Here is a 15,101-nt window from a genome sequence, read left to right as displayed (position 1 = left end):
AGGGGAATGTGAGCTGTAAATCACCAGTATTCACATAAACTCTTACACTCAAGGTTTCTTGGTAAAACACTTATTAATTTATTTCACAATCAGTTATAAAACATTCACTAGGAGGAGGCAACTAAATATTATACACAAATATACTTCAGTACTAAACTGTACGTTTCTGAGACGTTTAAACTACCTTGAAGGAGAAGCAAAATGGCATTCAGAACACTTTAAAGTAGGAGCAAAAAGCATAGGTTATCAGAACATCCCAAAGAAAGTTCACAAGTATTCTTAGACAGTGCAGATACTTTGCGTTCACCAGAAGAGTCAATCAAATTCAATAGGTTAGGCCAAAGTCAATGGAACACTTTAGTTGCATGGACATTAAGCTGAGAACATGATGCAACCGAATCCTGGAAATTCAGCTAAAGCCACCTTAACTTTGTGCCCCCTGTTGCGCAGACTATGACCACAATGATGACCTCACAGATCACATAACTGATATCGCTAATTTCATGTTGTATGGGAACATTGATGAGATTACAAATTGCATCACTGATGCAATCATGGTGACAACACTAATTGCATTGTATATAACTGATTACAACAATAATGGAATTAGTCATAACATCATTTATAAGTTGGCACACAAAAACTTTGATTACCTTAATAACAATTTAGGCCGTGGACTTGGCCATGACAAATGCTAGGGTCAATGGCCAGCACTAAAGGCCATAGCTAGTGGTCGGTTCATGTTAAAAAATACCATGTGCATGGTTAAAAGCCATGCCTAGTCGCCAGTCACTGTTTTAAAATACACAGTGGGCAACGTTGAAAGCTGTAGTCAGTGGCCATGGCTAAAAGCCATAGTTTGTGCCCATTAAAATGTCTGAATATACATTCGGCACAGTCAAAGGCTGTAGCCACCAGCTAGTATTGTGTTGAAAAACATGGCTAGCGGCTGGTTAGTGTATATAATCTAGAGTGGGCATGGTTGAAGGCCATAGCTAGTGGCTGGTTAGTGTTTTGTAATGCGCAGTGGGCACGGCCGAAGGCCATCGCTTATTGCATTGAAGTATTCATGGCCAAAAGATGTACAAACTGATCAAGGTCAAAGGCCATGGCTAGTGGCACATTTATGTTAGAATATATAGTGAACACAGTCCAAGTATTGTGTAAAGTCCATGGCTAGTGCTTGTTCAGTGTATGTAATGTACAGTGCACACTGTTGAAAGCTGCATCCACTGGTAAAGGCCAAAATCTATCCTTGGTAGCTTGTTAGTGTTTTAAAATATTCAGTGCACATGAAGTTGTAGCCACTTTCCATAACTGAAGGCCATGATTAGTACCCATTCATGTGTTAAAATATATTTGGCCATGCACACTGACAATGGCTGAAGGCCATGCTTAATTCCAGTTACTGTTGTAATGGAATTAGTGATGTCATCAGTTGTGATCTGTGATGTCATCATTGTGGTCATAGTCTGCAACAGGGGACACAAAGTTAAGGTGGCATTAGCTGAATTTCCAGGGTTTTGTTGCATTAAGTTCTCGCCTTAACCTCCCTGTAACTAAAGTTTTTTTTTTTTACGTTGAGGTTGGTTTGCTCACTTTTCATGGAGCTTTTGCAAACTTGACAAATTCGGATTTTTGACATACAACCCTTCCCAAATGTTGAGGGTGGGGATGGGGGCTCTAGTGAAGTAGGTAGAACGCTTTGCTGCCATTTATCTTGGGCACGTGGCTTCAACCTGCCCAGGCTCACCATGAGCCGAGTACATTCCAGACATACCCTCTGGCACGGCAAACACCTCTCTACTGCGAAATCTCCTTATGTAGCTGTGCCCCATTGAATGCAGTGGAGTCTCACAGGGAATTGTACACATGGCTCCTCCACCCTCTAACCTCCACCCTCATTCCATAATGCCCGACTTTGCTTCTCATACCACTACTGCATGTTCTACCATACTCCTCACCATACTCCTCTTCCCTCTGACCACCAAAGCACTTCAATGCCATAACCTGTGGCAGGAGGCCCAACACAAATGCAAGGTAACATATGTTTGTGTGGTACCAGTTGGCCTGTGGAGCCAACAGTAGCTCCAGGTAGTCGTTGGTGCAAAGCAAAACCAGACCCTTGGGCTATAAGTTGTAGCAGCTTTGCTCCCTTGAATTTCAAACCCGGCAAAGCAACATGTGACACTGGTGACAGAGGAGTAGTCAAAAAGGAAGTGTTTTCCTAGGATAGGAAAACTACGTCCCCCTGCACACTATCAATAAGGCCTAGGCCTAACTAACTATTGTTTTTAATGGGTGGACAACTAATCAGGAGCCCCACTGGTGGCGACACCCAAGCAAGTTACACCCTTCTATTTGCTGGTTATTATATAATAAACATTTTCGACACTTAACATATTCAATTCAAGGCAAAACCAGCCATAAAATTCTACTTGACAACTTTAGGGTAAATTTTCCATATACAGTTTATTTGTACAAATGATTTAGGTTGGCCCAACGCGTTTCGAGTTTCTATCGCTCTTCATCAGGTGCATACATTCGTATTCACATACATTTCTAAAGAGAAAATATTTAAATTATTCAATGATTATGAATATAGACATAAATTGAACTCTGATTTACGATTTGCTCAACATTTACAGTTCATATTTCAAGGTGCAAAAAAAGACATTTTTTTGGAACAATTGACTAGGTACACAGTAGTTTTGGGAAATACCCTTTTGAAACACAAATAATCACATTTGTTCTGACTGACAAGGTCTTATTTTAGTAGCTGTGGCTGAAATGTGGACCTCGTTATGGGGTTAAAAGTTTGGGAAAAACATGCTAGATCCTTACCCAATAAAAAGAAGGGGGGGAAGAATTCTGCAGATTCTTCTTTGAAGTTGTATTGCCACCAGTACTGGTATTGCCATCTATGATGGGTGGGATTGTGTACACAACCCACAGAGGTAGAGAAAGGGGATGTTCATGCTGGGGAACCCTTTTGGAGAAGGAAAGTGGTGAGTGGAGGTGCGTAGAAGCAATCTTACCCTGTCTTGGTATGGTAGTAGATAAAGAATCCGGAGTGCCGGACAAAGTGAGACTAATATTAAGGTCCTGTTCCCGAGTCTCAGCTGGTGGGTTTTTGGGGATTTGGATTAAATGGACCTTGTCCATATAGGTTTCACAGCGCTGGAGGCTGGAAGTGAGATTTAGAAAAACAATTCAGCCTAAGGAATAACTGACATTGTATGCAAATGTCCAGGTAAAAGTGATGTTAAACTTACTCAAGATGGTCATCCTGCTGTTTCAAGTTGAGAAGTATCAGGACAGTAAAGCTTTGTTTGAAACTAAACTAACAACATTGTCCACAAAACGGTGTGCTTGGTGTAGTGTCTATTTTTTCTGACGGAGGAGTAGTCGTGGTCGGGTTGGGGGCCCATATGCATCCATACCAAGTGCAGGGCCCTTGCTCACAGGAGCAAGTCGTTTCGGATTAACCTGCTGGTGTTGAGTGTGATTCATTGCTATCAAGGCCTTGAACCCAACAGGCATGAATTGCACCTGCAAGCAAGGGGGACCCAAAGGTGGCAGTTGTCACTGGTGGCTCAGTCTCTGTGGAGGCGCACATGTAAACCCCATTTTCATGTGCCAGCCCCTTGACCTTGCAGGAAAAAAAAATCTGTCGGACCATCTACAGTTATTGTTTTAAAGACGTCAATTGGATGTTTTCTTACTCGCAAATGCAGAAAACCAAAAATATAGAGGCTTTGCCTCCAGAATCCATCACCTTGAGTCTGAGAATGGTGTGATATGATGGCGGATCGATTTCTTAAGGCCTTTGCTCCAATTCTGCCAATTCAAAGTGTGCAGTGGACCTTGAACGATGATCCTGGTGGCTCCAAAGTGGGCAAGGCACTATGATTCACAGAGCTGTGGATCCTCCCTTTCTGATGCCTCTTCTTCACAACTAGCTGTCCAGTCAGCATGGCAAAGTGCTGTATCATGACCCCGCATTGCTCAGCCTGGCATTCGTAGCAGGCAACAGCAGTGGGCCACTTATGCCAAGCACACAATGTTTTGCAGCTGGCATGCACTGCAGGCTTGCATTCAATTAATTGCAAAACACATTAAATCATGTCCTATTGTGGGACCCGGCAAGGTCTTCTTTTCAGTGCTGGTCACGGAGTGCATCTGTCTGCAGTGCATGTTACAGAAAGACATGACCACAAATCTGTTTGCGTTTTCCTATGGCATATGATCTACGGGAGACAAGAGTCATAAGATGGAGTTCAAAACTTGTGTTCAACTTGATCTGGTTGGGGTGAAAAGAAACTGCTATAAGGTGAGGAGGGCTTTTCAGATCCTCCGAGGTAATCGGCTACAGCGGTGCTGATACTGATTTGCGTAAACTGTCAGGATTTCTAACCTAATAGGGTTATAGCTCTCCTACAGAGCCTCTATTCTATTATGCACCTGCATGCGTCTTGGCTCTTATCAAAAGATAGGAAAGGTTTTAGTTAAATGGCAGTTTAAACTATAATTGTAAGGAGTCGCTATGGTAAAGGTGTAGGAATTGTTCAACGCAATTTGTCTGTAGGTCCTATATATATAGGAATACTGATTCCCCGAAATTTCCTAACTAAGGTTCCTTAATTGTTCCCAGGGATATAGCGCCTGTCTGCTTATTCAAACCATGAGAGCAGGTACTTCCATCTGTTTCGTTCAGATATACCAGGCTTGGATAATCTCATTCTCTAGCCGTGGGTCATCTACCTGGACCAAAATCAAAACTTCACACAAACTACTTCCAGCAAGTATTTCATCCCTTGGCTTAGTAATTATGTCAGGGTGTGACCTTAACATCCTCTACCCCGGCCTCTCTCTTAATCTAGACCAGCAGTCTCTCTTTAAATTCAATAACAAGATGTGCTTGCCCTACTGAGCCAGTCCAATTCTTATCCTTGTATTTCTATGTCTTGGTCAAACCCCTTTCCAATCGCGGTCACCTGGAGGTGGTGCAACTCGCTGGTTCAACATTGCTCTGTTTTGCTATCGGTGACTACAGGGCTTCTCAGACTGCACTTTCTGTGAGGGGCACAGTAAACCCTGAGGGTTGTACCAACGCTTAATACCCAGGTGCCCCTTTCCTTGAAGGACCAATAGTTAAGTGAAAGACCATTTTCAGCATTAACTTTACCCACCCCAGGACAGAAGGATCTGTGGTTTGGGTCCCTCCTTCTGGTAGTGATCCAAACCCTCTGATAGCTCTGCTGTCTTTGGACCGGCGTGCCCTTTACTAATTGGCCTCTTTCTGGATGGTCCAGGAGAACACAGTACATAAGACTTCCAATTGGGCAGTTGGTAAACCAAAGCCGTGGGGCACAAGGGGAGGTCCAACAGATGGTATTCCCTAATTGCTGCTGATGCAACCGACCCATGGAACACAACAGGTCTGTGTTTGTATTGCGCCACTAACCCAAAGGCTTCAGGGCGCTCCCAACAGAAAAAGAAGCATACAGACAAAAAAGACGAGCCAGAAGAAACCAAAAGGGGCAGTCCAGGACCACCCTCGAATAAGCCAGAGATAACAGTAGGCATCATTAACAGTTGGCATATACAGAGAGTGGACGCCAGAGACCTCAGTAAATTAACCATGTCCCGCATCAAACAGATACGTTTTTAAATGCTTCTTAAAAAAGAGCCATTGTGCCACTTTCGGCAAGGTGTTTAGGCATTGAATTCCATAAGGAAGGAGCCCAGAGTTTAAAACGGGCACCGCCAATTTTCTTCAATAAGAGGGGTTGGACCAAGCAGATGATATTATTAGATCGCAGTGAGCGTCCAGCCTAGAGATGAGATGGGATGGAGCTTCATCGGTCGGCTTGCTGGGCCCATTAGACCATCTCCCACCCGGTGGTGGGGGGGGGGGTGGGGTTCTGTGCAAGGTTTCGCCGGTTTGTAGATCAGCTCCCATGTGGGAGCCTAACATTGCGGATTCGCCAGTCGCGTCGGTGCTCTTGTGTGAGGTGAAATTCCTTTCCTGGAAGGCGATTTGTTTTATCTTGACAATTGCAACATATTGTAATGTGTCGTAGGTGTAAGATTTATCACCACACACAGACAACTATGTAAGTAGTTTGGACGACTAATCCTTGCTGTGTACCAAAGAGGTAGTATCAAGGAAATTCCATTTGTATGCGAGCAACTCCTTTCCAAATCGCGACAGTCTGGCGGATGCGAAGAGAGCAGCACAATTCTACTTAAAAAGTACAAAGACTTTCCGATTTACTGCTACAATTGTGTTATCTGAATTGGAATAAGGAGCACACAATAGCAAGATGGATTGTGGACTGTGTAAAGGGCACATGATTGCACATTCAGCAACAGGCAAAACTTTTCCCACACACCCCCTCAAGGAATGTGCAAAGCAGACCCGAGGATGAATGCACATGTGCCCAGTGAGCACTCCAGCCGTGGCATGGAAGGCCAGGCAGTGCTGAGGGAGAGGCCTCTTGGTTTTCAGGTATAGAAGCATTACTGTGCTGCTGATTTTAATGGACCCAATCCTCAAGATGAATGATTGTTGAGTATTGTAACTGTTTCGTTTTCTCATGCCCCCATCCCCGCTCCCTTTCATAAGCGGGCCAGGGCTGGGGTTATAGTGCGTTATTAACGTGCATCAAAAAGCTACTGCGAGGTTGAAATAGTGATAGTCTGCCCTGGGAAATAGTGGGTTGGCTGTGTACCTGCCCTCAAGGATCCTATGTTCGACCACTGGAAAGTTTTGCTTTTTCCTCTGTTCAAAGGTCATTTAAAAGTTCTGAGGGGGCTTTGCAGTCTTGGAGGTGGGGACATACAGAAGTATGTGACTCTATAAAGACGCTTTACCGGGGCTCTACACTTGCAGGCAAGTACCAGCCTTCTTGTCGCAGGGCTTTCATGTAATTCCTCCCTCCCACCTCTATCTGCTCTAAACCGCTATGGCTAACCCCAGTTCGCGTGGGGTTTGTATATACCCGTGCATGTTCAGGGATAATGAAAAGGGGTGTTTTTTTTTTTTTATATTATTTTTTTATTATTTTTTATTTTTTTTGTAAACATTTTTATTTTTAAAGGGACACGCAAGGTTGCTTGTCTGCCTTTCACTGGCACTTAGTTACGAAAGACTGACAGGCAGCAGTTGCTGTTATCACGCTTGCTATCGAGTAACTCACGTGTAGTAAGGTCTGGTGTCAGTAGAACTTTGTGAAACCTCTTGTCCCAATTAAGAACATGCAATGCAGCTGACTTGCTCAGGTGATTTTGATGGATGGAAATTTGGGACTTTCAATGTTTGTGATGCTCTGGTGTGTAGTCTGTTGGAGGATCAATCTGCACTGTTGCAAGGATCCACGTTGCTGTGTTGTTTCCCCCCGGATTTGATCTGTTCACGCTCAGCAGGTTTCCTCCATCCCTCACACCCACACCCTCTGGGTCACCATAAGGGCTCTGCAGCTGTTCTGATGAGGCATTGACAGTCAGATTTGATAGTGGAAACCTGTCCATTATAAGGAGAGGACTGACTGTTCATGACAGTTACTGTGGCCTAGTTTGCATGTTCCAGCGTTTGTCACATAATTGCGTTCCTTGCCTTTATCACAGAATACTGCTGGATTTGCTGAAGATGAACGTGGCACCCCTGGCTGTTTTCCAGATGCTAAAGTCTATGTGTGCTGGACACCGAGCAGCAGAAGCAACCTCCACTGAAAGCCATTCCACTATGGTGCCTGCAAACCTTCCAGAGGCAAGAGGTTAGTCACACGCCTCTGCCTCCCTGCTCTCATGGTTGAATGTGAATTAATGTTGTTCTTGTTTCCAGGCCATATCCTAATTTTCCCTGTCTCTGCTTTGAAGGAAAACCATCAATGTATGGGTGATCTGAAATGCATTCCTAGCTTTTAGCTCGCAGAGATTCACCACGAGCTGCAGTCTCTGCTCGATATGTTTGTTGCGTGTGCAGAGATTGGTGCGTTTCTAAGACTGGAGTGGAAAGGGGGCCAACCTGTGGGAAATGAATGGAGGAGAAGGGGATCTTTAGAAAAGGATGGAAACGAGCGGGAGGACCATACAGAGCTACATGATCAAGGCTTCGTGTGGAGCTGGGGGGTGTCATTAGCATGGATCAGGAAATGTGGAGGGGGAAGGTACCAGATCTTCAGCAAGGCGCTAGGTTTTGCAGTGCAGCTGGGGGTGGGTTTGCATGCCAGGGCTGGGCTCCAAAGACACGACTAGGCCCACTGAGATGGCTTATGATGTATTTGGCTCTGCCATTATGGCACTGAAAAGGCTGATTTCAGGCTAACCTCTGTAAAAACAAACCGAACGTAAACTCAAAGAACATTTTAAAATAGTTTCCAGCACATTCGAAGGATGGAGCAAAGACTGCGGCAGTGGGATCATCCATCACTGTGCTAGCTTGGCCATCACTGGCATAAAATTCACATTTTGTAGAATCTCACTGCACCTGTAATTGGTGTGAACCTTTAACCAATGGCCCGTGCCAATGGAGAGTCCCCTTCTGAGACAGTCCTCCTTCATATGTTTGTTGGCTTGCCCCAAAATTCATTAGTGTAAAAAGACCCATTTTTGTGTTCTCACTATACTGACTACCTCGCCACATAAACATAGAAGCCCAAATAACACTGTGGGAGTTCACAAGACCTGTAAAGAGGATGAACCCCTCTAGTTTATAAAATACTTTCAATTCCAAGGCTATACCATAGAACCTACCGCCACCTGTGTCTCCTGTCCATCGGGTAAAAGAAGTAGAACATGACATTTCATATTGCCCCAAAAACTAGAAAGAAATCCCCTTACTGCCCCTTATAAGGGTGATAACAGTGGGTTTGGCGAACACCTGAACATTAAAAAAGAGCGGAAAGCTGGGAAAAAAGTGAGACAAAGATGAGCCCCCTTTTCAAGATGCAAGCAAGAGGGTACCAGACCCTTGGTGGGGGGCGGTGGGGGAGAATTGGAGGCAGCTAATTGTACTGCAGAATATTTAGGAAACTAAGTACCCCTTCCCAGAGTTGAGAACAATCAAGACCCTCACAAGAAATGGTTCCTTCTGCGAAAAAGTACAGAACATTCACAGCTCTATTTAAAGGCCTAAACAAACCAAAATATCACTGATCCGGATAATTAATTGCCTAAATCCTACTTCAGAATTTAGCCCGTGTTCTCAAGAAGACATTGTGAAAATGTCCAAATCAATGAAGGCATCGGGAGCCTGATGTGAGCCCTGCCGACATCCTCCGTCAAGAAGGGCACCCTGACCCGAGTCTTTCCCATGTCGGACTCATCAGAGCCTGATGTGAGCCCTGCCGACATCCTCCGTCAAGAAGGGTACCCTGACCCGAGTCCTTCCCATGACAGAATCATCAATGCTCCCTTTCACTGGGTCTGCGCCCCCACCTTTTAATTATGCTGCAGTGATTCTCCTCCTCAGAAAGCCAACTACAGAAACTACAATCTGGAAACTACCGCCCAATGTAAAAAAGAAAAAAATGGATCACTAGTCCACTAACCACCGTGCTAATTCCATGCTATAATGGACTACAGTCATGATTCAGACTTCTCCGGAGCACAGAGATGACTATTTGAGAGAAGTAATTCCTAAGGCTCTTGATGATAACACTATGGCAGGCCTAACTTTATTAGACTGTCGACTGGGTACAACACACTCGATTAATCATTCAGCTATTCTGCTGAAACATGAACGTCACATTGTCGGAACTGCCTTATTCTGATTGTAGCTGTGTGGTCAAACTAGATGAGTTCACATCCATGCCAACTGCTTTCATTGTTTGGGTATCCCAACAAACGTCCCTGTTCTTGTTGTTCAATAGCTACATTGAGCCATTGGCTTTCTTACTGTATATGTTTTTCCTATCCTTTTCAGATGTATGGAGACGATGCTCCAATCCTGTTCAAACCTTCTGATCACAGCGACTCCCGGAGTAACATGTCCTTATCTAATCATTATGGCCCAGGAGTAGATGACTCAAAACAAAATTTGCTTGAATCACAGCAAGATTGAAAAGTTATTCTACAGCACCTAGTTATACCCCTTTCCTTTGGCCAAAAGAGCTAGGTACATGCCTTTCAACTGCTGAGACACTCTTGAACCTATATCTTATTTGAGAAAGCCTTGTTTTCTCTTCTGAACAAGGATGCATTTAAGACATTCCACTACCAAATACTCTTGCTGCAACAAAGCTGTTCACAAAAAGCAGAACTTGCTAGATCCGCTAAATTCGATCATTGTAGCCAAATTGTCTTTGGCCTTAAGAAAATACAAACACATCAGTCATCTGGTACAGACTCGTGTGACAACAACAAAAGGGAGAGTATGGGCTTGCTTAAAAACAGAGATTCAGCCCTTTATAACAACCCAAACAAACCAAAAAATCAATGTGTCAATCTTCCTTAATCAAATTACTCCTCACTCGCCTCTCCTCGCTCCATCTCAGCACAACAAGAGCACCCAGACCATGAACCAAATAGGCAGTGGGTAACACACAGATAAAGTCTTAAAACACATTTTTTATTTTAAAATATATTTTTTTTACTTTTCAATCGTCCCAATTCACATATAAAGTTCTAAAACACAATTGTTCAACATAGCCTGGAAATTTAAGAACAATCATCAATAAACATCCAACAATTCATCTTTATCGCTGTACTAAAGGTCTATATTTCACATTGATTGGTATAACCTTAGTGGACAAATGTCCACTATTGAACAAAACGACCTTAAAGTACAGAAGTGCAAACCTGCATAAAGTGCAAAAAAGTGCAAATTTACCACATTAATAATTCACAAACAATTAAAACAACAACAAATACAATTGTAGTGTAGAAACCGCGTTGGCTTTTTTTTTAATACAATTTATTCTAATGTATAAAGGACACTTGACCGAAAGCAAGTGACCTGTTGAACCTTTCTGTTAATATATTTTCATAAACTCCTTTCTTCCAAAAGGTATATTGTACTTAATAACCTATTGGTTATACCACTTGTAAATTCAGTGTAATATGCTCAACATGTTTCGTCCTATGGGAGCGGTTATTAATGCCTACTACAAGGACTTCTTCAGGGGAACCAACGTGGTCCCACTACAAATTCTAAAATATATGGTATTACACCACTTCCAGTCACAATTAATGTTTAGTGTACTCAAAAGCAGAACTCTAGCCAAAAATGTATTCAGCCTCCTTCGGTCCTGTTTACAAATATCTATCTTCGGTCGATTCACATCGGATCCTTGGAAGGAGGTATGACACCCGTCATGAAATTTAGTATTTCAGTGCTTGGGAATATGCAGGAGTCCACACCTGGACTGCGCCCTTGTGTCGACCAAATGTTATCCAATGGTTCAGAGGTAAAGTCCTAATTAAATGCGCGCCGCGCTCACTTCGTCTGCGGCCGTATTCTGATGAAGCGTCACCTTCAGCTGAATCGTTCCTGGATCGATCCACTTGTTGAAAACATCAGTCTGGCCGTCTCATTGCTACCAGTCATGGAGCTAGACTGATTCTGGAACACATCACATTGAGCTGATTTCCTGTGGAACATCGCGTAGCACTCAAAACACTGTCTCTAACCCATTGCAGTCGCTGTAACAAAAAAGTGCCTCAAGAGATGGCTGAATTAGGGGCCGACTATCTTCCCAGCAGATCTTTAAGATCAATAGATTTTTTTTTTATTTCTTAAGCGCGAACTATCACCCAAAGGCATGTTGGCGCTGGAGAGCGAGGAAGCTCAGCCACCTAAGAACCACTAAACGGAGCAGCTGGCTAGAACAAACATTTTTGATTGCTTTCCTAAAAACCAGATGATTTGAAAGTTGCTTAATAGAAATTGGAAGTTCGTTCCAAAATCTAGCAGCGGCTATAGAAAAGGCGCTGACACTGATCCTCGTGCGACGATAAGGTGGCGCGAGAAGCAGATCAGCCGTGGCTTAGCGTAGGTGACGGTTAGGGTAATATTGCGTGAATTTGGCCTGTAGAAATTCTGCGTCTAAATCGTGTGGCACGGTGCACAATACACAGAGCCTTAAATCTTATACGCTAGTTAACGGGGAGCCAGTGTAGTGAGTGCAAAATCGGAGAGATATGGACTCCGTAGGGGGTCCCAGTAGCCATCCGGGCAGCCAGATTTTGCAAGCGTTGCAATTTTTGGATGAGACCCTTAAGTTGGGCCAAGTACAAGTTGGGCCAAGTACAAAGAATTGCAATAATCCAGCCGGGATGGTATTAACGCTGCTACCACGGGAGGGCGTACGGACGCAGGAATTAAAGGAAGAACTCTCTTCAGAATTCTCAGCTGGAAATGCCCCAGCTGACACACAGTTGTGACTTGATTAGCCATGGAGAGGGAAGCCGAGAGAACCACACCCAGATTTTTTTTACTTTACTCACCGGAGTAAAGGGGAGAGCACCAAGACAGGATGGCCAGAAAGAAGAAATCCAGAGTGTGGGATCTGGGGGGCACCCGACCACCAGGATCTCTGTCTTGTCTCTTTTCAGTTTGAGCCAGTTGTGGTTCATACACTCACCCATGGCCGCCAGGCATCCAAGCAGGTGCAACAACCCTCCCACCACCAACCTGGCCATATCGTCCTGGACAGCGACCAGTACACTTTCCGTGCCTCTACCAGGCCTGAACCCTGCTTGCGCTGGGTCAAGCAGATGCGGATTCAAGGAATGAGAGGAGGGGTGACGCCAGAGATTCAATTAGTTTATCCAGAAAAGGAATGAAAACCTTTGCGCAATTAGAGGCAAAAGAACATGGGGTTGGGGGTAGTGTACATCCATTATGTACAACTCGGCCTAGTTCTGGAATGTTCTTCAAAAGCCTTGCTGCTAGTAGAGAAGTACTTTAATTCAAAATATTGCATTTCCAGGTTGCCTCCAAGGCCACATGCTTTTAGCAGTGACCTCTTCTCTGCCCCTTCCCTTTACTCTTGTTCTCTCCTTGCTACTCTGCCCAGCCCTTTCTTGTAACCTCCAGCTGGTGTGGTTTGCCTGGCCTCACAGCACATGAGTAGGCGCTCCCCTGAATTTGCTCTGACCCTCCCACTAAACCAGGCACTTTGGGCTGATGTTTCTTGGTTTACTGTCTGGTCCTTTGCATCCTTGTTCGTTCCATCTTCTTAGTGCTATTATCTGTGTACTATGGAGTTGTAGCTCTGATTGGTCAACTGATCTCCCATGTACCCTTTCACTTGCTGGGTCAGTTTTGGTTTTCCGCCCTACGATTCTTTGTCTCATGTGCTGTGAGACACTGTCGGTGTCATCACCCGGTCGGAACGGGAGCAGGAGTCTTACCAGGACAAGAGCCAGCCCTGTCCAAGATGCAGGGGTGGGGGATATGGTCCAGTCACTGGACTCCTCACCCGTCCCATCCATGTGCAACACATGTCACCAGTGGTTCCACTCTTTATCTTCTCAAACCTTCAGGATTACTCTCCCATTGCGCATCTGAGAGGTACTAGGGGAAACCCAGCCTGGAGCCAAGGGAACAGAACCTAGAATAGCCAGGAGATGTTCTTGGACTTCGCCAGCCAAATGGAAATGAGACACCCAACACCTGGCCTGCCAACCCCAGACAGATCCCAGGCAAATGCGGGTACTGAAAGTGAGGAGAGACCTAGGAACCCTCTCCAAACCGCTAACCCCTGAGGAAAGCCACAGGGAGACGGAGCAGCCTGATTGTCCCCCCCCCCCCCTCGCTGCTATGACATCTGAGACCGTTTCCAAAGCTGTACTAGAAATGTGTGCAGCTTGGAGGGTTTTTTGAAGACTCTCACCTGTGTAACACTGCTCCTGGTGGTAAAGACCTGCACCTATTTGTTCCTAGAAGCAGGGGAGCACTGCAACCAATGGAAGGGTGAGGGGGGAGATTGAACCAACATGACCCTAGTTTAATTATAATTGGTTATTTATAATGCGTGTAATGACCAGAGGTTTCTAAACTCCAACCCGCCGATCGAACCTGTGTTGCTCCATGTTGTCTTGTTTCCAATGCGAGCGCCTTGCCCCTGAGTTATCCTCCCAAGGTAACAGTAGGATAGTATTAAAAGACAGACGGAGGAGGGATGGAGGGGCTGGAGAGTTGGTGACAGAATGGGAGAAGAGGGATGGTGAGGTATTTGGGGGAGAGAGAGCGAGAGAGAGCGAGCGTGTGTGTGTGTGTGTTTGTGTGTGTGTGTGTGTGTGTGTGTGGTGGTAGTGGGGCTGTGTAAAAAGCAAATGAGAAAGAAAGATGGAGCAGGGGAGTCGGAGTAGTATCTAGACTTAGGAGTCATTGTTGGGCAAGAGTAGGGATAGAAGAGATGGGCGTAGTAGTGGAGTAACATATGTGTAAGAATAGTCTTGAGTGTATTTGGGGAATTAGCAGGGCACTATATCCCTGCAAGGCATAAAATAAGCAGTGTCTCATAGCAATTTGCTATATAATTCTGAAGGTTTGCTAATTAAATTGACTCTAGCGTCGCACAGCTGGCGACTGGAAACGCCGCTCACCCTGCATTGCTCTATTGCTCATGAGCGATTTCCCCACCCCCTATTTTCTGTTCACTGCAAGTTCAAAGGGGCTAATGGAGAGAGCGTCCAGTAGTCCTCTTCTACTCCACTCATAAAAATGCCAAAGGCCTGTGTCAAAGTGCTAGCAACGAAAATGTATTTCTAGTTCAAATAATTGGAAAGCAGAAGTAATCAAGATGATCCTTTTTATAAGTCTTACAATTCCTAAAAATGTAAGTTGTTTCATAATTACAGTATTTCAACTGTAAAACATTGTATTGTGTCCATGTCCGGAATTGGTGTCTAAATCTGTGTCCACTAGATTCCATTCTGTTTGGGAAATTGTATCGTGTTGATGAGTGAACACTTTTAATGAACATGTTCACACGTCCAAATGCTTTTGATGGCAAACCTAGTTCTGTGGTTACGTACATCTGTGCAACTGGTGCTCAACCCAGGCGCTGATCCCAAACTCCTTGACATTCTATCTTAATCGCCCTGTTGCTTTATACCAGCTACCCTGAAAGGGCGATGTCCGCAAT

General features: G+C 44.5%; 1 protein-coding gene across 2 annotated transcripts in view; it reads left to right on the top strand.

Moving 5' to 3' along the window:
- LOC138487600 (mitotic-spindle organizing protein 2B-like) overlaps positions 1 to 15,101 on the top strand; it is a 91,461-nt gene that overhangs the window by 31,772 nt on the left and 44,588 nt on the right. For both annotated transcript variants that reach the window (XM_069614068.1, XM_069614067.1), the window contains exon 2: positions 7,633 to 7,781. In XM_069614068.1, the coding sequence (XP_069470169.1) occupies positions 7,633 to 7,781 (149 nt within the window). The remainder of the gene's footprint in view (positions 1 to 7,632; positions 7,782 to 15,101) is intronic.

The sequence above is a fragment of the Ambystoma mexicanum genome, chromosome 9 (assembly GCF_040938575.1).
Source record: "Ambystoma mexicanum isolate Mex_15411 chromosome 9, UKY_AmexF1_1, whole genome shotgun sequence".
Classification (NCBI taxonomy): domain Eukaryota; kingdom Metazoa; phylum Chordata; class Amphibia; order Caudata; family Ambystomatidae; genus Ambystoma; species Ambystoma mexicanum.
The sequence above is the reverse complement of the archived record's forward strand: the minus strand, read 5'-3'. Positions and strand labels throughout refer to the sequence as shown.